We start from the raw sequence: 17,608 nt of genomic DNA on the forward strand, positions 1-17,608 counted from the left end.
ACTTAATATATGACTATAGTGTAAATTTTGATGCTATGGCTTTTAATAGCAAAAATGAGTTAAATATTTTAGGATGCAAAAATTGGCTTGACAGTGTCAAAAAGCAAGAATGACTTTTTTTTTTTGCACAATACCTATGAACTGCTACTAATTTAGTTTAACTTTATGCATTAGCAATTTAAAGCATTACATTTTTTCAGGATAATAAGAACATAATCAACTTCGTTTTTTAAAGCCCAGATCTATCTGATAACTAAAAATTGGGTACATAGCGTGCAATCCCGTAATAAACCCAGCAATAAAGTGATTTTCAAAGCAACCCTTGTACCTGCTTCCCAGAAAATAAGTAACTGGTAATAAACATTTTATGAGAAATCTCCTGTTTTAAGAAAAAGAGGGAACTAACAAAAAACAGTATTTTCTGGGTATCATTTTTAACCCAGAACAGTTTTCCTAATATTTGGGGACAGCAGGAGAAGGGCTAATAAAAAGGCAAACAAAGTGAACCATAAAAAGGCAAAAAAGCTAAACTATGGTGAACCATACTTACCCTCCCCATCTCTCTGCAGATGCATTGTTTTGAAATCAATGAGGGGAAAAGTGATAGGGCATGACGCTAATAAAATGGAAAAAATGGCAAAAAATACTAAAGTGAACACACAGCACAGTCAGAACAAACCATACACATAACTAACACAAAGCCAAAGATACCAAAAACATTTCCCTAAAACCTGTTAGGCATTCTGCTCAAAAACTTTATTCAAAGAAATTACTACTAACCAAACTTTAAAAACAAACACAAACATACATTTCCATTTCAGCAAGCAAGGCAAAAAAATTAAAGTAGTGCTGTTCTATTAAAACTCAAACATAAAACTGAAGAAATGGAAACTTAATCAGGTACTGTGGAAGCTTTTCAGTATAAACAATTTGACAGAAAAATATTTCCCTTAGTTTGCTCTACAAAAAGATTCTACTGTTATCTCATACAAGAGCCAGCAGGTAAGAATCTGAAGATGTCCACTTCCATTAAAAACCAAGACCTTTGGATGGCTACAAATGCATACTGGTGGCAGACATGTGCTACCCATTCACTAACTGCATTTTGCTGACTACCCTTGGAACAATACAAAAACCCAAGACCCATATACTTAGGAAGAATGAGATGGTCCTCCATTTGAAGTCACCCTACTTCTCTGTTAAGAGTCATTTCAAATGGGGTACATCTCTTTTTCCAAGGTATGCAGATCTAAAGTAATTTGGTTTCTTGAGGAAGACTATTATTTTAGAATATCCTAAACTCCCAGTTATGGAAAATCAGTCTCTGTATTGTGGGCACAAGTGGAAGGAGCAACATGGTCTGCTAACAGCCACTCTCCCAAGCACATGCAGAGTTCATGGCTGAGAAGTTCACTCAGGTGTCGACTGCTGTTGGCTCTCTGCAAGTCACTGACCCGTATTCCTGGAAAAGCCAGGAGGAGGTCTATGTGGACTTGTCACAGCTGTTGAGCCAGGGCAGCTCAGACACTGAAAATCAGGGATCAGGAGTACATAGTGACCTTCCCTTCCCTACCACAACAATTTGTAAAGAGTCAGTGGATTCCAACAAGGCAACAAAAGAGAGCCTAGCATCAGGCTCTCTTTAGGGAAGCCCTCAGAAAGCTGAAGCTGGACAGAGAATGTCCTATCTCCTCAGACAATGGAAAACAAATGGTCTTCTATGCTTAAAACTTAAGATCAGGACCCTCAGGCCAAGGACTATAAAGGGCTATTTATCTGCATCCTCCAAAAAGCAACAGCATTAAATACTCTGTCAGAAGCCCAGCTTCATCTTTCAGAGACTCCTTTCCTAACTTTCAGCTCAAAGGATGCTCTGATGACCACCACTCCTTCTCAGTAACTACGCCAGGATGAGTAACTTAAAGGGACATTTGATCTTCATTGCCACCAGAATGCTAATATATCTCTAACCCTGGGGGAGCATCTTCATAAATCCCAAACATCCTGAATAACCCAGAACAAAGTAAATGGAAGATAACTTCCTGATTTAGTCCAAGTTATGACACATAATACACCGCTGGGCCTGCCAAACATCTAGACCAAAAAGGGAGGAGGAGTAGGGATTGAAAGACAGCAGTAAAGATTGGCAGAATGACTTGGCTGGGGCTTTTAAAATATTGGCTATACCTTAAAAATAAATAAAAATGCTCCAACTGTGATCAGGTGTGCAGACTTGAGGTGGCAAAAGGAGCACATGATATTGGCATTGCAATTCCTCATATGTCATTGGCTAACTTGCCAAAGGTGAGATTACGAAGGGATCTTCATTCAAGAGAACAAATATGTAACTTTAAGATTTCTGAGTGGTCTCCTTATCTCTTTACATAGGACAGGATATGATCCAGAAGCCCCCCTGGATCCAAATATGCTTCTTATTTCTACTTCTCAACTGCAACATTTTACTTCAAAGTTTACAAATACACAGCAAAGTTTTTAGAGAATTTTACAAAGGACATCCATATACCAATCCCCTAGATTCTACTACCAACATTTCACTATACTTGCTTCATAACATTTCCATTCCATTAACCATCTTGTTTTCTTCATGGATTTCAAAGTAAACAGTAGATATTCATATACTCCTCCATAAACCCTTCTGCATGCTGATCATTCACTGAAGTTTGGTATTTATTTATAGTTTTTGCTCCTTTTGATTAAAAAAAAAAAACTTACATACAATGAAATGAAGGTCTTAAATACACATCTGTGAGTTTTAACCCATGTGGTTTTGCCTTTTAAGTTAAAATTACTCTCCTTTGTAAAACTTGTTAGGACCCTGCTCCCATACCTTCAAAACCTAACAGAGATACAGGGACATAGTACAATATTTGCTTACAAATACCTCTGAAGATAATTTCTTTTTAAATGTATTTCTGATGATTATAAAGAAAAGGTAGCTGTATTCTAGGCTCTCTATTTAAAGTGGTGAGATCCCTAAACCCTAGCATACTGGACTTTCAAAAACTGGGAGATAGCACCTGATTTGGTTTAACAATTAACAACAGCCTACCCTTGATTTTATTTTCTTTATATTTTAACATCCATCCTCAGAGCTAATGGATAAAAATTAATTCAAATGAGATAACTGCCCCATAATTTCATTAGCGCATTTGAGTAAAAATAGTCACTCACTCTTACATGAATCAAATAAAAACGAATAAGGTTGCTCAGAAAAGGGCAGTAATCTCATTACTGCCTTGGGTAATTTCAGTTACAAATAACATTATCAGGAAAATAATGTGTGTGGGTAAAATTACCTTCCCATTTATCACCATCAGAAACATTCTTCAGATCTAAATGTGGAATTTGGACACATGCTGCTTCCCCTTGAACACCAACACTTTGACTTCCTGGCACTTCTGATTCAGTGTTGGCATTCAAATCACATATCTTGCTACTAGAATCCTGTATTTTAAAATAAAGAATACATTTCACAAACAAGAAGCTTTCCATGCCCTATTTAAAAACAACCAGCTTATGTTCTTGCGTGGTCCTCATGAGTTTACTGTGCCTACATAGGCAACTGTCCCAGTCCCACCATTCAAGACAAAGTTTGGATCCCAAACTGAGGAAATTGTTCTTGCAATCAAAAGTGGCAAATTAGAAAACAAAAGCAAAAACAAACCAAAAGTGGCAAATCAAGTTGCTGCTTGATTGTAAAACAACTGGTAAGAGTATTTGCATTTAAATCTCCTTTAAACCTGTTAAACACAAGAGTCAAAGGCCAGATACCATAACTGGTAGGTTAAACCCAGTCAAACTTCAAAGAACCATAAAGAAAAGTAATTCTTACCAGAATCAAGTGTGACAATTTATCACTGTCAAATGACAAATATTCTTTCCTAAAAATCAAGTAAAGTTATTAGTCTTTTAAGAATAAATTGGTTACTATCACTGCATATTTCTTATCTAGATTCCTCTCTTCCTCATACAGTTAGCATTTACAGTGTGAGAAAAGAAAACGACACCTGCACATATGCCCATTCTTTGGAGCCCTATATCTGAAAAACACACACTACTGAAAATATCCAGAGAATCAGTTCATGTTCAGAAAAATTAAGTACATTCACCACTCCCTTACACATCTACTCCCCAAAATGAAAAACACTTTAAAAGGAAAAATATAATTCACAATAAATAAAAAACAAAAGAAATGAATATATAATGGAAAAGATTCTATAAAATAAGTAATAGTTTTAACCAATTTACTTCATTTTTCCATATTCTGGGACATCTTTTTCCATTTAAAGATTTTTTTTTAAAGTATAGCTATGTCCTAAATTTTAAATCTGATGGTATTCTATTACAATCAAAACAAAGTTACTACTTCTAAACCTCTCCTTCTTCAAAACATAATGGTAACAACATAAAAAGGAAATTTTATAAAATTTCAATTCATTTATTTCCCTATAAAAACTAATCCCTATGTAGAACAAGTGTTAAAGCAAGCTGTCACAAATCATCTCTACCTACTTGACCTCAACAGAATATCTAGTATCACAGTAAGTTATCAATATGCTGACTGTAGGAATGTTCTCCTCCCCAAAGACACTGTGATAATGCAATCTACAGTGATACTCATAGGTGCTGCTCCTCCCCTGCCATAAAAGTGTGCACTCAGAAGACAGGTCTTGATCTAAATGTGGCAAGTCAGCTCCTCATATATATATAATTACCTTGTCTGCTAAACATGAAAAACAAACTAAATTCCCTGGCAAGCAAAGGCTCTCTTTTGCTTAGAGTGGGAACAAATGAGGGAATGAGTTAAATTCTAGCCTAACAGATTAAAAGACCTAATCATCTAAATTTTAGAAACATGAGGGTTAAACAAGCAAAATGTAATCTACCTAACCAAGAAAATCTTTTGGTCTAAAAAGCAGCTTGCTAATCTACACGTAAGTTGAAGAGGAAAGAGCTTTCTCGATAAAGCTTGAGTCCTCACTAGTTGGATCCTTATTGTTCTATCAAATCCAGATGTCATCATTTTGGGGATGCCTGTTAATGCTGTTAATCTTTTATCTTCAGCCCATAGCTCCAATATTCCCTGGGCTGGAAGAGAATCATTCCTGCCTCCTGAAAGGAAGCACAAGGAGCTGCTGTAAGCAGGCAATCTGTGGACCTTCAGTGTAGGGGGATGCTTCAGAGATACGGCTCCAAAGAATTTACTTGCCCTAAGAGAACAGGTTTTCTACTCACAATTAAGAGAGATAACAACATTAATGCAAGTTTACCCTTGCCAACAGGCTACCACCAAATCAGTAACGTTGTATGGGATTTCTCGGTATTAACAGTCTAATCTGCAACTTCATTACTGATGTTTTCAGAAGATCAAACCGTCATTCTTAAGAAAATTATCCACATTTTTTAGCAATGTCTTAACAAATCATAAAAAGAGTAATGATATCCAAAACTTTAAAACATTCTAGAAAGCTTCTGTTCAAAGGGACTCTATCAAGTATCTATGGTGACTAAGGATTCGCTCAGTTGTGTCCGACTCTTTGCAACCCTGTGGACTGTAGCCCACCAGGCTCCTCCGTCCATGGGATTCTCCAGGCAAGAGTACTGGAGTGGGTTGCCATTTTCGTAAAAGACTTATTGCCTAGGGAATGCCCCCTTCCATTACTGCAAGCCAAGGACATAAACAAGCACTAACTGCGTCGGACTGTACTAGGACACACAGAGGAACTGGAATAGGAGTAAAAAATCCCTATATGTTTGTCCAGGCAAATATGTTACAATCTTTCAGTTAGCTGTAGACAGTTCCAAGACTTCTGAATTAACTCACTGAAGCATGTATTCAGAGTATCAATAAACTCCCAAACTGTTCTACAAATCAAGTGAAAAGTTTGAAGTGTTTCCAAGAAGGCAGTGTTCTAATTTCTGAATGTTTTCCAATTTATAACACCTGTCTTAACCTGTATCTACTCTGAATATTTATGGACATTTAGTATGCCTTATGCTGCTGCTGCTGCTCAGTAGCTCAGTCATATCTGACTCTCTGTGACGCCATGGACTGTAACCCACCAGGCTCCTCTGTCCACGGGATTTCCCAGGCAAGAATACTGGAGTGGGTTGCCATTTCCTTCTCCAGGGATCTTCCCAACCCAGGGGTCCAAACTGAGTATCCTGCTTTGGCAGGTGGATTCTTTACCACTGAGCCGTCTGGGAAGCTCTAATATGCTTTATACTTATCATCAAAATAAGATGTTTGGTTTTGTTTGCTCACCTAAAATATATGTTGTAACAGAAAGCTTCATCTAAAAAATTCACCCCAGAATCTGTAAAGAACTCCAATTTTCAAAATGAATAGTTAATTAGCAACAACAAGAAAAAATGCTTACCTCTCAAGACAGTCATCTTCACCATCACCATGGTCACTGCATGGCTCTAACAATATACCTACACACTGACAAAAAGAACACCACTTATTAAGGAGTTCCCATCCCCTTAAAGTTGAGAAGTTTCCAATCCAAATTAGGATATTAGATTATAAATTAGTCAAATGCCCCTCTTTTAACTACTACTTAAAATAGTCTGCAGGTGTTAATGTCCTTTTTTAGAGAGTAATTGACCTTCCTCAAAATTTGAGTTGTGTGTATGGGGGTGCATGTGTATAAAATGAGGACCCTGTTTTTCTTACTACCCTACTGGGCAAGAGCTACTGCTACTACTATCACATTCTTTTTCCTTCCTTAGAATTTTCTCCTCTAAAAATGATGGTCAGTTACTACTCTTTCTCGTCAGCAATGAACATACAAGTTGGTTAACTTCCTAACAGGTAGCAGAGGAGTCACACAGTTCACCAGATCCCTTTATGACATATATTTGAAATAACAACTCTGAAACTCAAAAGCACATGAGAATGCTCCCTAATTTTCCAATGGGCTCTGAGATACCATTCCATGCCTACTCCTCTCTAAAATAAATACCTATCAAGTCTAATACAAATGTCCTGTGCATACTTCAAACTATGTAAACCTTTTAGTGTTTTTGATGATCACCTCAGAAATCAAGATTTGATCTTCCTAGATTAAGAAACTACTACTTGTGCAGTTTTGTTTAATGTGAAAGACAGTCTGTAAAAAGTTATTAAAATACTCTCTTTTTGAATGTATCTCTGTGAAGCTAACTAGCCTCATGCACTTGAAACAAAAGAATCTATAGCAACAGAGAGAATGCAGAAGCACATATGGGAATCCAGCTGACTTCTAAGTCAGACAGTAGCAAGATCGCTAAGTATGTATAACAATGCCATGCCTCAAAATAACTTCTTTTAAAAATAGCTGCTTTTTATTAAGAAAAAAAAGCAATCTTATTTATGTCACCTTGAGTGAGTTTATTATGTTAAGTGAATTAATAAATATTTTAATTGCTCAGTTTTAATTTCTAATATACTAAATACTAATAGACATACCTAGGTACACAAAAGTTTTTTGGGACCCTGAATAATTTAGAGTTCTAGAGTATAAAGAGGTCCTTGGGACCCAAAGTGTATAGAACCACTGATCTAAAAATCAGACTTCAACAACCTCCATGCTCTGGAATATAGCTTTACATTCTTAAATATGAGGGTTTCGGGAACCGTGAAAAACCATTATACAGATTCAATATTTAAAACGAGCCTTTTTGCTTTACTCCACCAAATTCAAGTCCCAGTTCTTTCCTTCTGATGGAAAATAAGACAGTAACAATCACTTATGTGCCTATCTTATGGTTGTTGTCAGAGAATCAAAAGAAAGAGCTTATAAGAAAAACTGTAAAGCTCTATTATAAAGCATACTATTACATGACCAACCCTAACTTAACCTATAATTCTTTTTACTATGAAATAACTGAAATAAAATATGATCACTGATATAACTAATATCCACATATCCTCCACCCAGATTTAGGCAACATAATTCTTAAATAGTGAAAAGTATTAAACAAGATCTCAATTAGGGATAATATAAAAAAATGTAGTGACAACAGCAAAAGCTGACAGCCCAGCAGTGGAAAAGACAGATGAAATTCAGAGTCGAGTGCAGAACTGTGCTCTACACAATATCTCAGGACAAAGAAAAATAAAAGTTATTAGTCATGTTAGAATACAGCCAGTCTTCATTTAACATACAGGAAATATGCAATACTTTCCTTAGAAACTAAAATATACTTCATCACTTAGAAAAATTTTACTTTCTCAGAATTCATTCCAAATAAAATATTTAATCCTTTATACACAAGAAGAAAAAAGCTCTTTTTTCTAAAATATCAGATGACAAAGCAGCCTGTGCTGTCTTCCCTCCCTTCTCCACAAACATCAGAGTCCTCATAAAGGACATCTAAGGCACGCTGGTCTCAATTCAGGAAAGCTAGAGCCCTTTGGTGAAAAAAGGTGGTGGCAATGGCAGCAACAGTGGGAGCAGCAGCTACAGCACAATCATATTGCCAAGGTATTAGGGGCTGTCAGGACTTCCTGACAGGAGCTAATTAAAGACCAGTAATTTCCTTGGTCTCCATCCATTCCTTAGCCATCCACAACGATACTTCCACATGGCTTAGTCGCTCATCCTTCCATCTCCGCTGACCTAGTTTTGCTCAAGTACGGCAGCTACTTCTTTTAGATAAGCTAACTATCCCTGCTTTATTCTACACATTTCATCTGCTTATAAGAAAACTTACTAAAGCATTTTCAACCACCAGATGGCAGAAATAAAGCTACAGAACTTTAGAATCTAAAAATTTGGATTACCCAGAAAAACTTAAAACTGTAGTCTCCAACTTGATTTTATAGTTCAACAGATATAAAAACACATTGGAGCAAAAATCTGCTGTGTGTTAAGCAGAAAAAAACTTTTTAATTAACAACAACTTTCCATTTAAATGAGTGCCAACTCATTATATTTTTCTGTCAGTTAGATTAAATGTGAAAGGTATGTGCTCAGTCATGTCCAATTTTTTGCAACCCCATGGACTGTAACCCGCCAGGCTCTTCTGCCCATAGAATTTCCCTGGCAAGAGTACTGGAGTGGGTTGCCACTTCCTACTCTAGGGGATCTTCCCGACTCAGAGAGCAAACCTGTGTCTCTTATGTCTCCTGCATTGACAGGCAGATTCTTTACCACTGCGCCACCTGGGAAGCCCCATCAGTTAGGTTATGAAGACTTAAAAAAAATGTTTTAATCGAGGTATAGTTTATATACAATATTATATAAGTTTCATATATATAGCACAATGATCCACAATTTTTAAAGGTTTTATAAAAATACATTAAATATTCTTCAATCTAGCCCAATTTCTTTCACTGAATTAATGTGGGCAAAACTGATGAGGTCTCCACAGCAGATGAATCATCAACAAAATGAAAAAATTACCTACAGAATGGGAGAAAATACTTGCAAAATCATGTATCTGGATAAGGAGTTAATCTCCAAAATATAAACAGAACTCATAAAACTCAATAGCAAAAAATAAATAATACAATTAAAAAATGGGCAGAACATCTAAATAGACATTTTCCCAAAAACGAAGTACAGATGGCCAACAAGTACATGAAAAGGTGCTCAACATCACTATCAGGAAAATGCAAATCAAACCCACAGTGAGATACTACCTCACACCCATTAGAATGGCTATCACCAAAAAGACAACACAAAGTAAGTGCCAGTGAGGATGTGGATAAAAAGGAAACCTCGTGTTTTGGAGATGGAAATGTAAATTGGTACAGCCACTAAGGAAAATGGTATGGAGGCTCCTCAAAGAATCAAAAATAGAACTACCATGCTTACTAGCAATTCCATTTCCGGATGTTTATGTGAAGCAAAGAAAAATGCTGCCTCAAAAAGACAGGTGCACCTCCATGTTTACTGCAGGATTATTTACAATAGTCAAGATACAGAAACAACCTAAGTGTCCCTCAATAGATAAACAGCTGAATAATTTTCTGTGTGGGTGTGTATACATGTAACACACACACAATGCAATATTATTCTGCCATTAAAAAAAAAAACCCAGCATCCCCACTTGCAATAACATGGATGGACCTTGAAGGCATTATGACTAAGTGAAATAAGTTAGACAAAGACAAATACCATATGATCTCACTTTTATATGGAATTTTAAGATAAAGTCAAACATCTATATAGAAAACATATCTGGTGGTTGCCAGAGGTGAGGGTTGGTAGTGGGGAAAATGGGTGAAGGTAATCAAAAGGTACAAACTTTCTAGATAAAAAATAAGTAAGATATAGAACTATAACATACATCATCATAACTATAGTTAATAATACTATATTGCATATCTGAAAGCTACTGAGAGTAGATCTTAAAAGACTCATCACAAGAAAAAAAATTTAACTGTGTGGTAATAGATACTAATAACTAGACTTGTGATCATTTCACAATATATACAGGTACTCAATGTTATGCACTTGAAACTACCGTAATATGTCAACTATACCTCAATTTTTTTAATTTTAAAAGAGAGACTGTTTTAAAAAGAGAGACTGATTTAAAAAACAACACATTATTGAATGGTTGTTGCCTGTCAGAGGTATTGAGTATTTCTGTTTAAAAAAAGAAAGTGGAGTCTCATAACAATTCAAGTCAAACTGATAGCTATTTCTTCCTCTTGGTTGTCTGCTAGAGCTTCCCAAATACTTCTGGCCTTCACTTCTGAAAGGAGGTACTTAAATTCCAGCAATTTCTCAGGGTTCAGAAGATATAAATAGGGTTCAGAAGATATAAATAATTGCAAATTTGGCAAGGTGCCAGCCATGAAGGTCTGCTAATCCGGAAATGAACTGCTTTTATGAGAAATTTGGGCTTCCCCAGTGGCTCACCAGTAAAGAATTCGCCTATACTGTGGGAGCCACAGATGTGGGTTCAATCCCTGGGTCAGGAACATCCTCTGCACAGAGACCCACTCCAGTATTCCTGCCTGGAAAATCCCACGGACAGAGGAGCCTGGTAGGCTACAGTCCACAGGGTCGCAAAGAGTCGGACATGACTGAAGCATCTTGGCACGGCACGATATGAGAAATTTACTGATAACATCAGATATTTTGATATGAACTCAAATCAGGCTACTGATTTACCGACACTTTCCACCCTCAAACAGTACAAATTACTATAGAACTTGTTATAACTAAAAACTTAAGAGATCAATCTCATCATATCAATATAAAAATCCTTAAGATTTCCTAAGACCTGATATTTTATATCTGATAAGAGACTTACTCAAAATAGTAAAGAACTTTTAAAACTCAGTAAACAACTCAATCAAAAAATGAACAAGAGACCTGAACTCAGCCAAGATATTCAGATGGCAAAATAAGCATATTTTCAGAAAAGATGCTGAACCCTATGTCATGAGGGAATTGTAAACTGTATCAACGAGATAACACTAGATACCTATTAGCATGGCCAAAATCCCAAACACTGGCAAGGATCATTCACAGTTGATGAAGGAAAGAGAAACAGCCAAATTTATGCAAGCATTTAGTTTATAATAAAATTTATGCAAGCATTTAGCTTATAATAAAGGTATAGAATTTTTTTTTTAAACCTTGCCATGCAGCTTGTTTAAGCATGTTAAGATGCTTATTATAAAATGTTTATAAGATGTTTATCAGGGATTCCCTGGTGGTCTAGTGGTCCCTGGTGGTCCAGATAAAATCCCTGCTCCAGGAAGAGGCCACATGCTTCAGGGCAACTGAGCCCATGAGCCCAAGCTCTAGAGCCTGAGAGCCACAACTACTGAGCCCACACATGGAAACTACTGGAGCCTGTGCACCCTAGAATCCATGCTCTGCAGCAAGAGAAGCCACCGCAAGCAGAAGCCTACACACCACAACTGGAGAGCAGTCCCCACTTGGTAACTAGAGAAAAGCCTGCACAGCAACAAAGACCCAGTACAGCCAAAATAAACAAATAAATGAGTTTTTTTTAAAAAAAAAAAAGATGTTTTAAGATATTAAGATGTTTAATTAAGATGTTAAGATATTCAAGATTGCCAGGAGAAATATCAACAACCTCAGATATAGAGATACCACTCTAATGGCAGAATGTGGTCTCTTGATGAAAGTGAGAGGAGAGTGAAAAAGCTGGCTTAAAACTCAACATTGAAAAAGAGAAGATCACGGCATTCGGTCCCATTGCTTCATGGCAAATAGATGGAGGAAAAGTAGAAATGGTGACATTTCATTTTCTTCAGCTTCAAAATCACTGTAGATGGTGACTGCAGCCACAAAATTAAAAGACACTTGCTCCTTTGAAGGAAAGGTATGACAAACCTAGACAGCGTATTAAAAAGCAGAGATACCACTTTGCCAATAAAGATCCATATAGTCAAAGCAATGATTTTTCCAGTAGTCATATATAGATGTGAGAGGTGGACAATAAAGAAGGCTGAGCGCTGAAGAATTGATACTTTTGAATTGTGGTGTTGGAAAGGACTCTTGAGAGTTCTGTGGACTTCAAGGAGATCAAACCAGTCAATCCTAAAGGAAATCAACCCTGAATATTCATTGGAAGGACTGATGCTGAAGGTGAAGCTCTAATACTTCGGCCACCTGATATGAAGAGCCAACTCATTTGAAAAGACCCTGATGCTGGGAAAAGATTGAGAGCAAGAAGAGAAGAGGGCAACAGAGGATGAGATGATTGAATGGCATCACTGACTCAATGGATGTGAGTTTGAGCAAACTCAGGGAGACAGTGAAGGACAGGGAAGCCTGGTGTGCTGCAGTCCATAGGGTTGCAAAGAGTTGGACACGACTTAGCGACTGAACAACAACAAAGATATTCAACGCTGAGCAGAGCTTCTAGGTATAGGAATCTAAAGTTAAGAGAGAGATCTGGACTAGAGTATAAACTTGGGAGCCTTTAGCTGAGAGATGGTATTTAAAACCATTAGACTAAATGAGATTACCACTGGAGTAATGAAAATTAGTGACTTGAGAAAACTGGGCCCTGGGCCATATTAAATTTCAGAACACAAAAAGCAATCAGCAAAGGGATACAACAGCCAGTCAAGGAGGGAAAAAAACAACAGAGGAGTGAGATATCCTGAAAGCTAAGTGAAGAAAGTGTATCAGTGGAGCAAAGAGACAAGAACAGAATCAATAACCATGAACAGATGAAAAAAGATTAATATGCCAGTGAAAGAAAGTAAGAATATTAGTTACATACGAGTCCAATAAAACTAAGTCCAGGAGCAGCTTAAATTCTGTGAAATGTTTTCCAGTTCATAAAATAGGTTTGTACTTTTACTTCTTTGTATCTTTATAACAAACCTCTAGAGTGGGTATTACCTCCCACTTATATAAAGAAAAACAAAAAACAAAAATTCAGAAAAGTTAGGTAACTAGTCAAAGTTATACTGCTATTAAGAGGGAAAGCCTAAACACAAATCTTTGATTCGTTACAATATGTATGTTAGCATATGATTTAGAATGAAAACATGCTGAAGAAAATTTCTTCATCCATTAAGTATCTTATTTTAAAAAGTGTTAACAAAACTTTGAAACACGTCTTAGAAAAATGCTTTGTACACTCACTGAAATTATTTTTTAAATGTTATTACTAAAAAATGTTGACAGTGAAAATAATTTACTTCTTAAATGATGTTCATGGGCTTTCCATAATTATGAAAAGAGTCCATGTTCTTCAGAAAATATCTGGGACATACATGGCTTTTAAAAAGAACAAAATTCAACCATAAAACCAACAATCACCTCAGCTGACACTGTAATTTGTTTCCTTCCAGAAAAGTATTTAAAAATAAGGTATTCTGCATCTACTTCTCTATTCAATGATGGTTCCTGATCTCCACTGAAACAATGTATGTTCTTGGGACTTGGAATCAAGACAAACACATGTATCAGCAAAGAAAGTGAACTAAGGCTTCTGGTACCAAAGGAACACATAAAGCAATCAGAATTGTAATCTAGTACATACATGGGTTCCCACCACCTGGGCTGCGGTCTGTTAGGATCCTGGCCTGTGAGGATCAGCCCACAGCAGAGGTGAGAGGCAGGCAGGCAAGCGAGCAATACTTCATCTGCCACTGCTCTCATTACCACCGGAACCAGCACCCCCCACCAAATCCATGGAAAAACTGTCTTCCATGAAACTAGTCCCTAGTGCCAAGAAGGTGGGGGACTGTTGATCTAGTACACTTAACACAGAGATTTTTAAGTCTCTACATTTCTTACCTGGTTATTTTCTTCATCCTCAAATACAAAATCTTGCTGCATAACTTCATTGTCTAAATTAGTGCTAGCCACAGGTTCTGAACAGTCTCTGTTATGTTCACTGGCATTAATAATACCATCAGCAATATCAACCCTAGTAATGAAGATTAAAAAGTCAGATCAAGCCACATGTTGAATATGTAATGCCTTTAAAATAAATAAATAAAAGTAACAATCTGAAACTTTTTCTCATAGTAGAAAACATATCTTTTTCATAAAGATCCAGTTTATTTAGCATGTCAAGTTAGATTATAAAGGATTCAAAGTTTATTTCTGTCCCTCCATGGGATGTTGTAAGGACCTTAATTTATTATCCACTTTGAATATTTTCACAGCAAATGAATGGCTTTAAAAATAATTTATGTGTCAAAACAGTGATCTCCCTTACAAATGCACATGCTAAATCATAGTAACGACCTGTTTGCAGATTAAAACCCAAGTCTAGCACTGGGCAACAGTGTTTAACACCTTTTCAAGTACAACAGGAATAGCTTCCTACTGCAGATTTTTTCATCTTACATAATTTAGAATATGTAAAACACTGCAGGTTGTTTATAAAGATGATACCCCAACCAGACAATATGAGAATTCTACCATGAGAATATGAGTTATTTCTATAATAATATCTGAGCATAGACATAGGTTTTCAGGATCTCTAGCTAAGCCAAAAGGGCAAACTCCAAGAAATCTGCTTATATTATATCCTTTGAAACATTTTTCTCTTTCTACCATTTGGATACTGCTTCTTTCCTTCATATTCAACTCAAATACTTCCTACAGATCCACCTGTATAGTTCAAATAATGCCTTCAAAGCACACAAATCGGGGCCATCACATCACTGCACAGGCTGGCGGTGATGCCATCCATGCAGATTATATGGCACACCTGCAGTTGTACAATCCGGTATTCCATAAACATAGTCCCAGCATTGGTATTTATAGCTATTAATTTCTCAGTTTCATTCCACATGTGATAGCTAGTCTGGTGTATTTGACATATTTGGCCTTTAAAAATCTAATTCTTAACACAAAAACAAAATTCTACCTAGTCATCTATTTTTTTTTTTTTTGGCCTTCCTATGAATTCTCCAAATTTGGGTACGTCTTTCTTAAGATCATGATCTATGCTGCTCTATAGATTTGTCCCCAAAACAAAAACTGACCAATGCAAACTATAAAAATCATCTGTAGACTCAGAAGAAAGCACCTCTAGGGCTGAGGTAACAGGAAAGGATATGAAGCTTTCGTCTCCTAAAGATAACAAGTCAGATGAAGAGTGGAGTAACATCACACACCACACAGTACATGGGGTACTTTTAACTTGCACAAATCCAATTATTAACAGCTAACCTAAAACAACAGAGGGTAGGGAAGGCAAAGCCTGGAGACAGGAAAACAAGTTAAATAGCAAAGGATGATTCCATTCACCAATTCATTCAATGACCATGTGCACTAGGAGTGATGTCAATCTGCTGTCCCAGTACCTATCTATCTGGAAAACTACATGCCATGGTGTGACCATCTGGAAAACAGAATATAGGTCTACTCTTTTTAAAGTTATTTTTCACATAACATAGATCCTAAAGGTAATTATATAAGCCCGCTACTTCATCTGGTGTTCACAGACTTTGCTGGACTCAATGTCTACTATCTTAACAGAAGACTTATGAGATTTTTAATGTGAAGAAGTATATACAATTTATAAGCAAGTATATACAAAGTCACTTTTCACACTGACTTTCAGAAATGGTCAAGTAAGATCAGACACTATCATTAAAGAAAAAACTGTTTTTTAAAAGGTGAAACAATTTTATAATTCAATAAAAAATAGTCAAATGTTTTAAAAGTTTCTTACTGGTTATTAGATCCTTCCCCATCACAATTAACACTTCCTGCTTCATTATTACACACGAGACTTTGCTGCTGTAAGTTCTTAAGATCATGATCTATGCTGCTCTGCAGATCAAAAAGGTGCTGTTCCACAGCTGCTCTAATTGTTCTTTCTAAAATGCTATAAAACAGAACACATTTTAGTGAGAAGCAGTCACCCTAACTAGGTTATTTGGTCACATAAACACAAACTTTAAAATGTACAACCAGTTTAAAAAAATATACAATGGTATTCAAATGAATAGGCTAGAGTGGAAAAAGAAATACAGAAAAGGAATACATGATAATTGCTTAAATTTTAAAATGAAATTTGCCCAGACATTACACAAATCAATCATGTCAATACTACTACTGACGCAGGAATGATCACTTGTCCCAGTAATTCATTCCTCCCTACAACATAACAAAGCCATTTAAAAAGACTTCTCAGGGAATTCCCCAGTGGTCCAGTGGTTAGGACTCTGCATTTCCACTGCAGGGGGCACAGGTTCAATCCCTGGTTGGAGAACTAAGATGCCACATGCCATGCACCATAGCCAGTATTAATAAAGCAGCCATTTGTGGGGGGAGTGGGTGGGGCATGGAACCTTTACTAGAAAAAAAAGCTCTATTGGCATTGTTCAGTCATTTCAGAAGATTAAAAAAAAATCATCTGAAAAAAAGTTCATCTTTGTGTATCAGTGCAATGCATTCCTTCTTCATTTGTTCTGACTAAAGTACATAAAATACTAACCAGTTTCACTACCTTATGTACAATCTTTCCTCTAAAGTAAGTATTTACAATAAATACATGCTTTTAATTTCTACAGCTTATTAATATTTTTAAAAGCTTTTTAAGCTGTCTTCTATAAGTATACTACTTACTCTGCAGAGGCTGGTAACATGCTGATGGGTGATGTATGGGCACTGTAATCAAAGAAAAAAATTAGCTGTAAAATTTTCAATACTAAATGACTACAAAATGTGGTAAAAACTCCACATTTACACTACCTTGATACACCCAGGAGAGTGTGCACTAAGTTTTACTTTTCTAATTCTCCAAAGAAACTCTCACAGAAGACCCTTAAAATACGTATTGTCTGTGTGTGTTGGTTCATTTGTGTTGGGGGGGGGTGGGGGTGGAGGGGAGGGGCATGCAACTACTTCACCTGGTGCTTAACCTGGAAAAACACTGACCTATTCTAAGCCTGAAGGAAAAAAAAAACTGACTTCTGGGCCAAACAAAAGTATTCACCTAGGACAGTATGGAGGCCTCAATGCTGGCCTGTGCTCCGTGCCAAAAGTAATAGTACACACTACTACTCAGAGGATATTCTCAAGCTACAAAATGAAAAGGCAAATTAGAAACAAAAATTCAGGCCACATCATTCACTGTGCTGGTAACATTTTCCTTAGCAAATTTTATACCACAGTATCTACTGATA

General features: G+C 36.5%; 1 protein-coding gene and 1 non-coding gene across 12 annotated transcripts in view; one reads left to right on the plus strand and one right to left on the minus strand.

Annotated features, from left to right (window-relative positions):
• Window positions 1–17,608, minus strand: part of FAM13B (family with sequence similarity 13 member B) — a 95,449-nt gene that overhangs the window by 15,768 nt on the left and 62,073 nt on the right. For 6 of the 11 annotated variants that reach the window (XM_070793640.1, XM_070793638.1, XM_070793639.1 and 3 more), the window contains 7 exons: window positions 17,049–17,090; window positions 16,150–16,305; window positions 14,256–14,388; window positions 6,402–6,466; window positions 3,854–3,902; window positions 3,318–3,465; window positions 551–616 (listed from right to left, as the gene is read on the minus strand). In XM_070793640.1, the coding sequence (XP_070649741.1) occupies window positions 551–616; window positions 3,318–3,465; window positions 3,854–3,902; window positions 6,402–6,466; window positions 14,256–14,388; window positions 16,150–16,305; window positions 17,049–17,090 (659 nt within the window). The remainder of the gene's footprint in view (window positions 1–550; window positions 617–3,317; window positions 3,466–3,853; window positions 3,903–6,401; window positions 6,467–14,255; window positions 14,389–16,149; window positions 16,306–17,048; window positions 17,091–17,608) is intronic. The other 5 variants (XM_070793647.1, XM_070793642.1, XM_070793641.1 and 2 more) reach the window with 4 other exon arrangements.
• TRNAG-UCC (transfer RNA glycine (anticodon UCC)) lies at window positions 16,620–16,692 on the plus strand. Its single transcript has one exon. It is a non-coding gene; the product is annotated as a tRNA-Gly (tRNA).

Source organism: Bos indicus, chromosome 7 (genome assembly GCF_029378745.1).
Source record: "Bos indicus isolate NIAB-ARS_2022 breed Sahiwal x Tharparkar chromosome 7, NIAB-ARS_B.indTharparkar_mat_pri_1.0, whole genome shotgun sequence".
In the NCBI taxonomy this organism is placed as follows: domain Eukaryota; kingdom Metazoa; phylum Chordata; class Mammalia; order Artiodactyla; family Bovidae; genus Bos; species Bos indicus.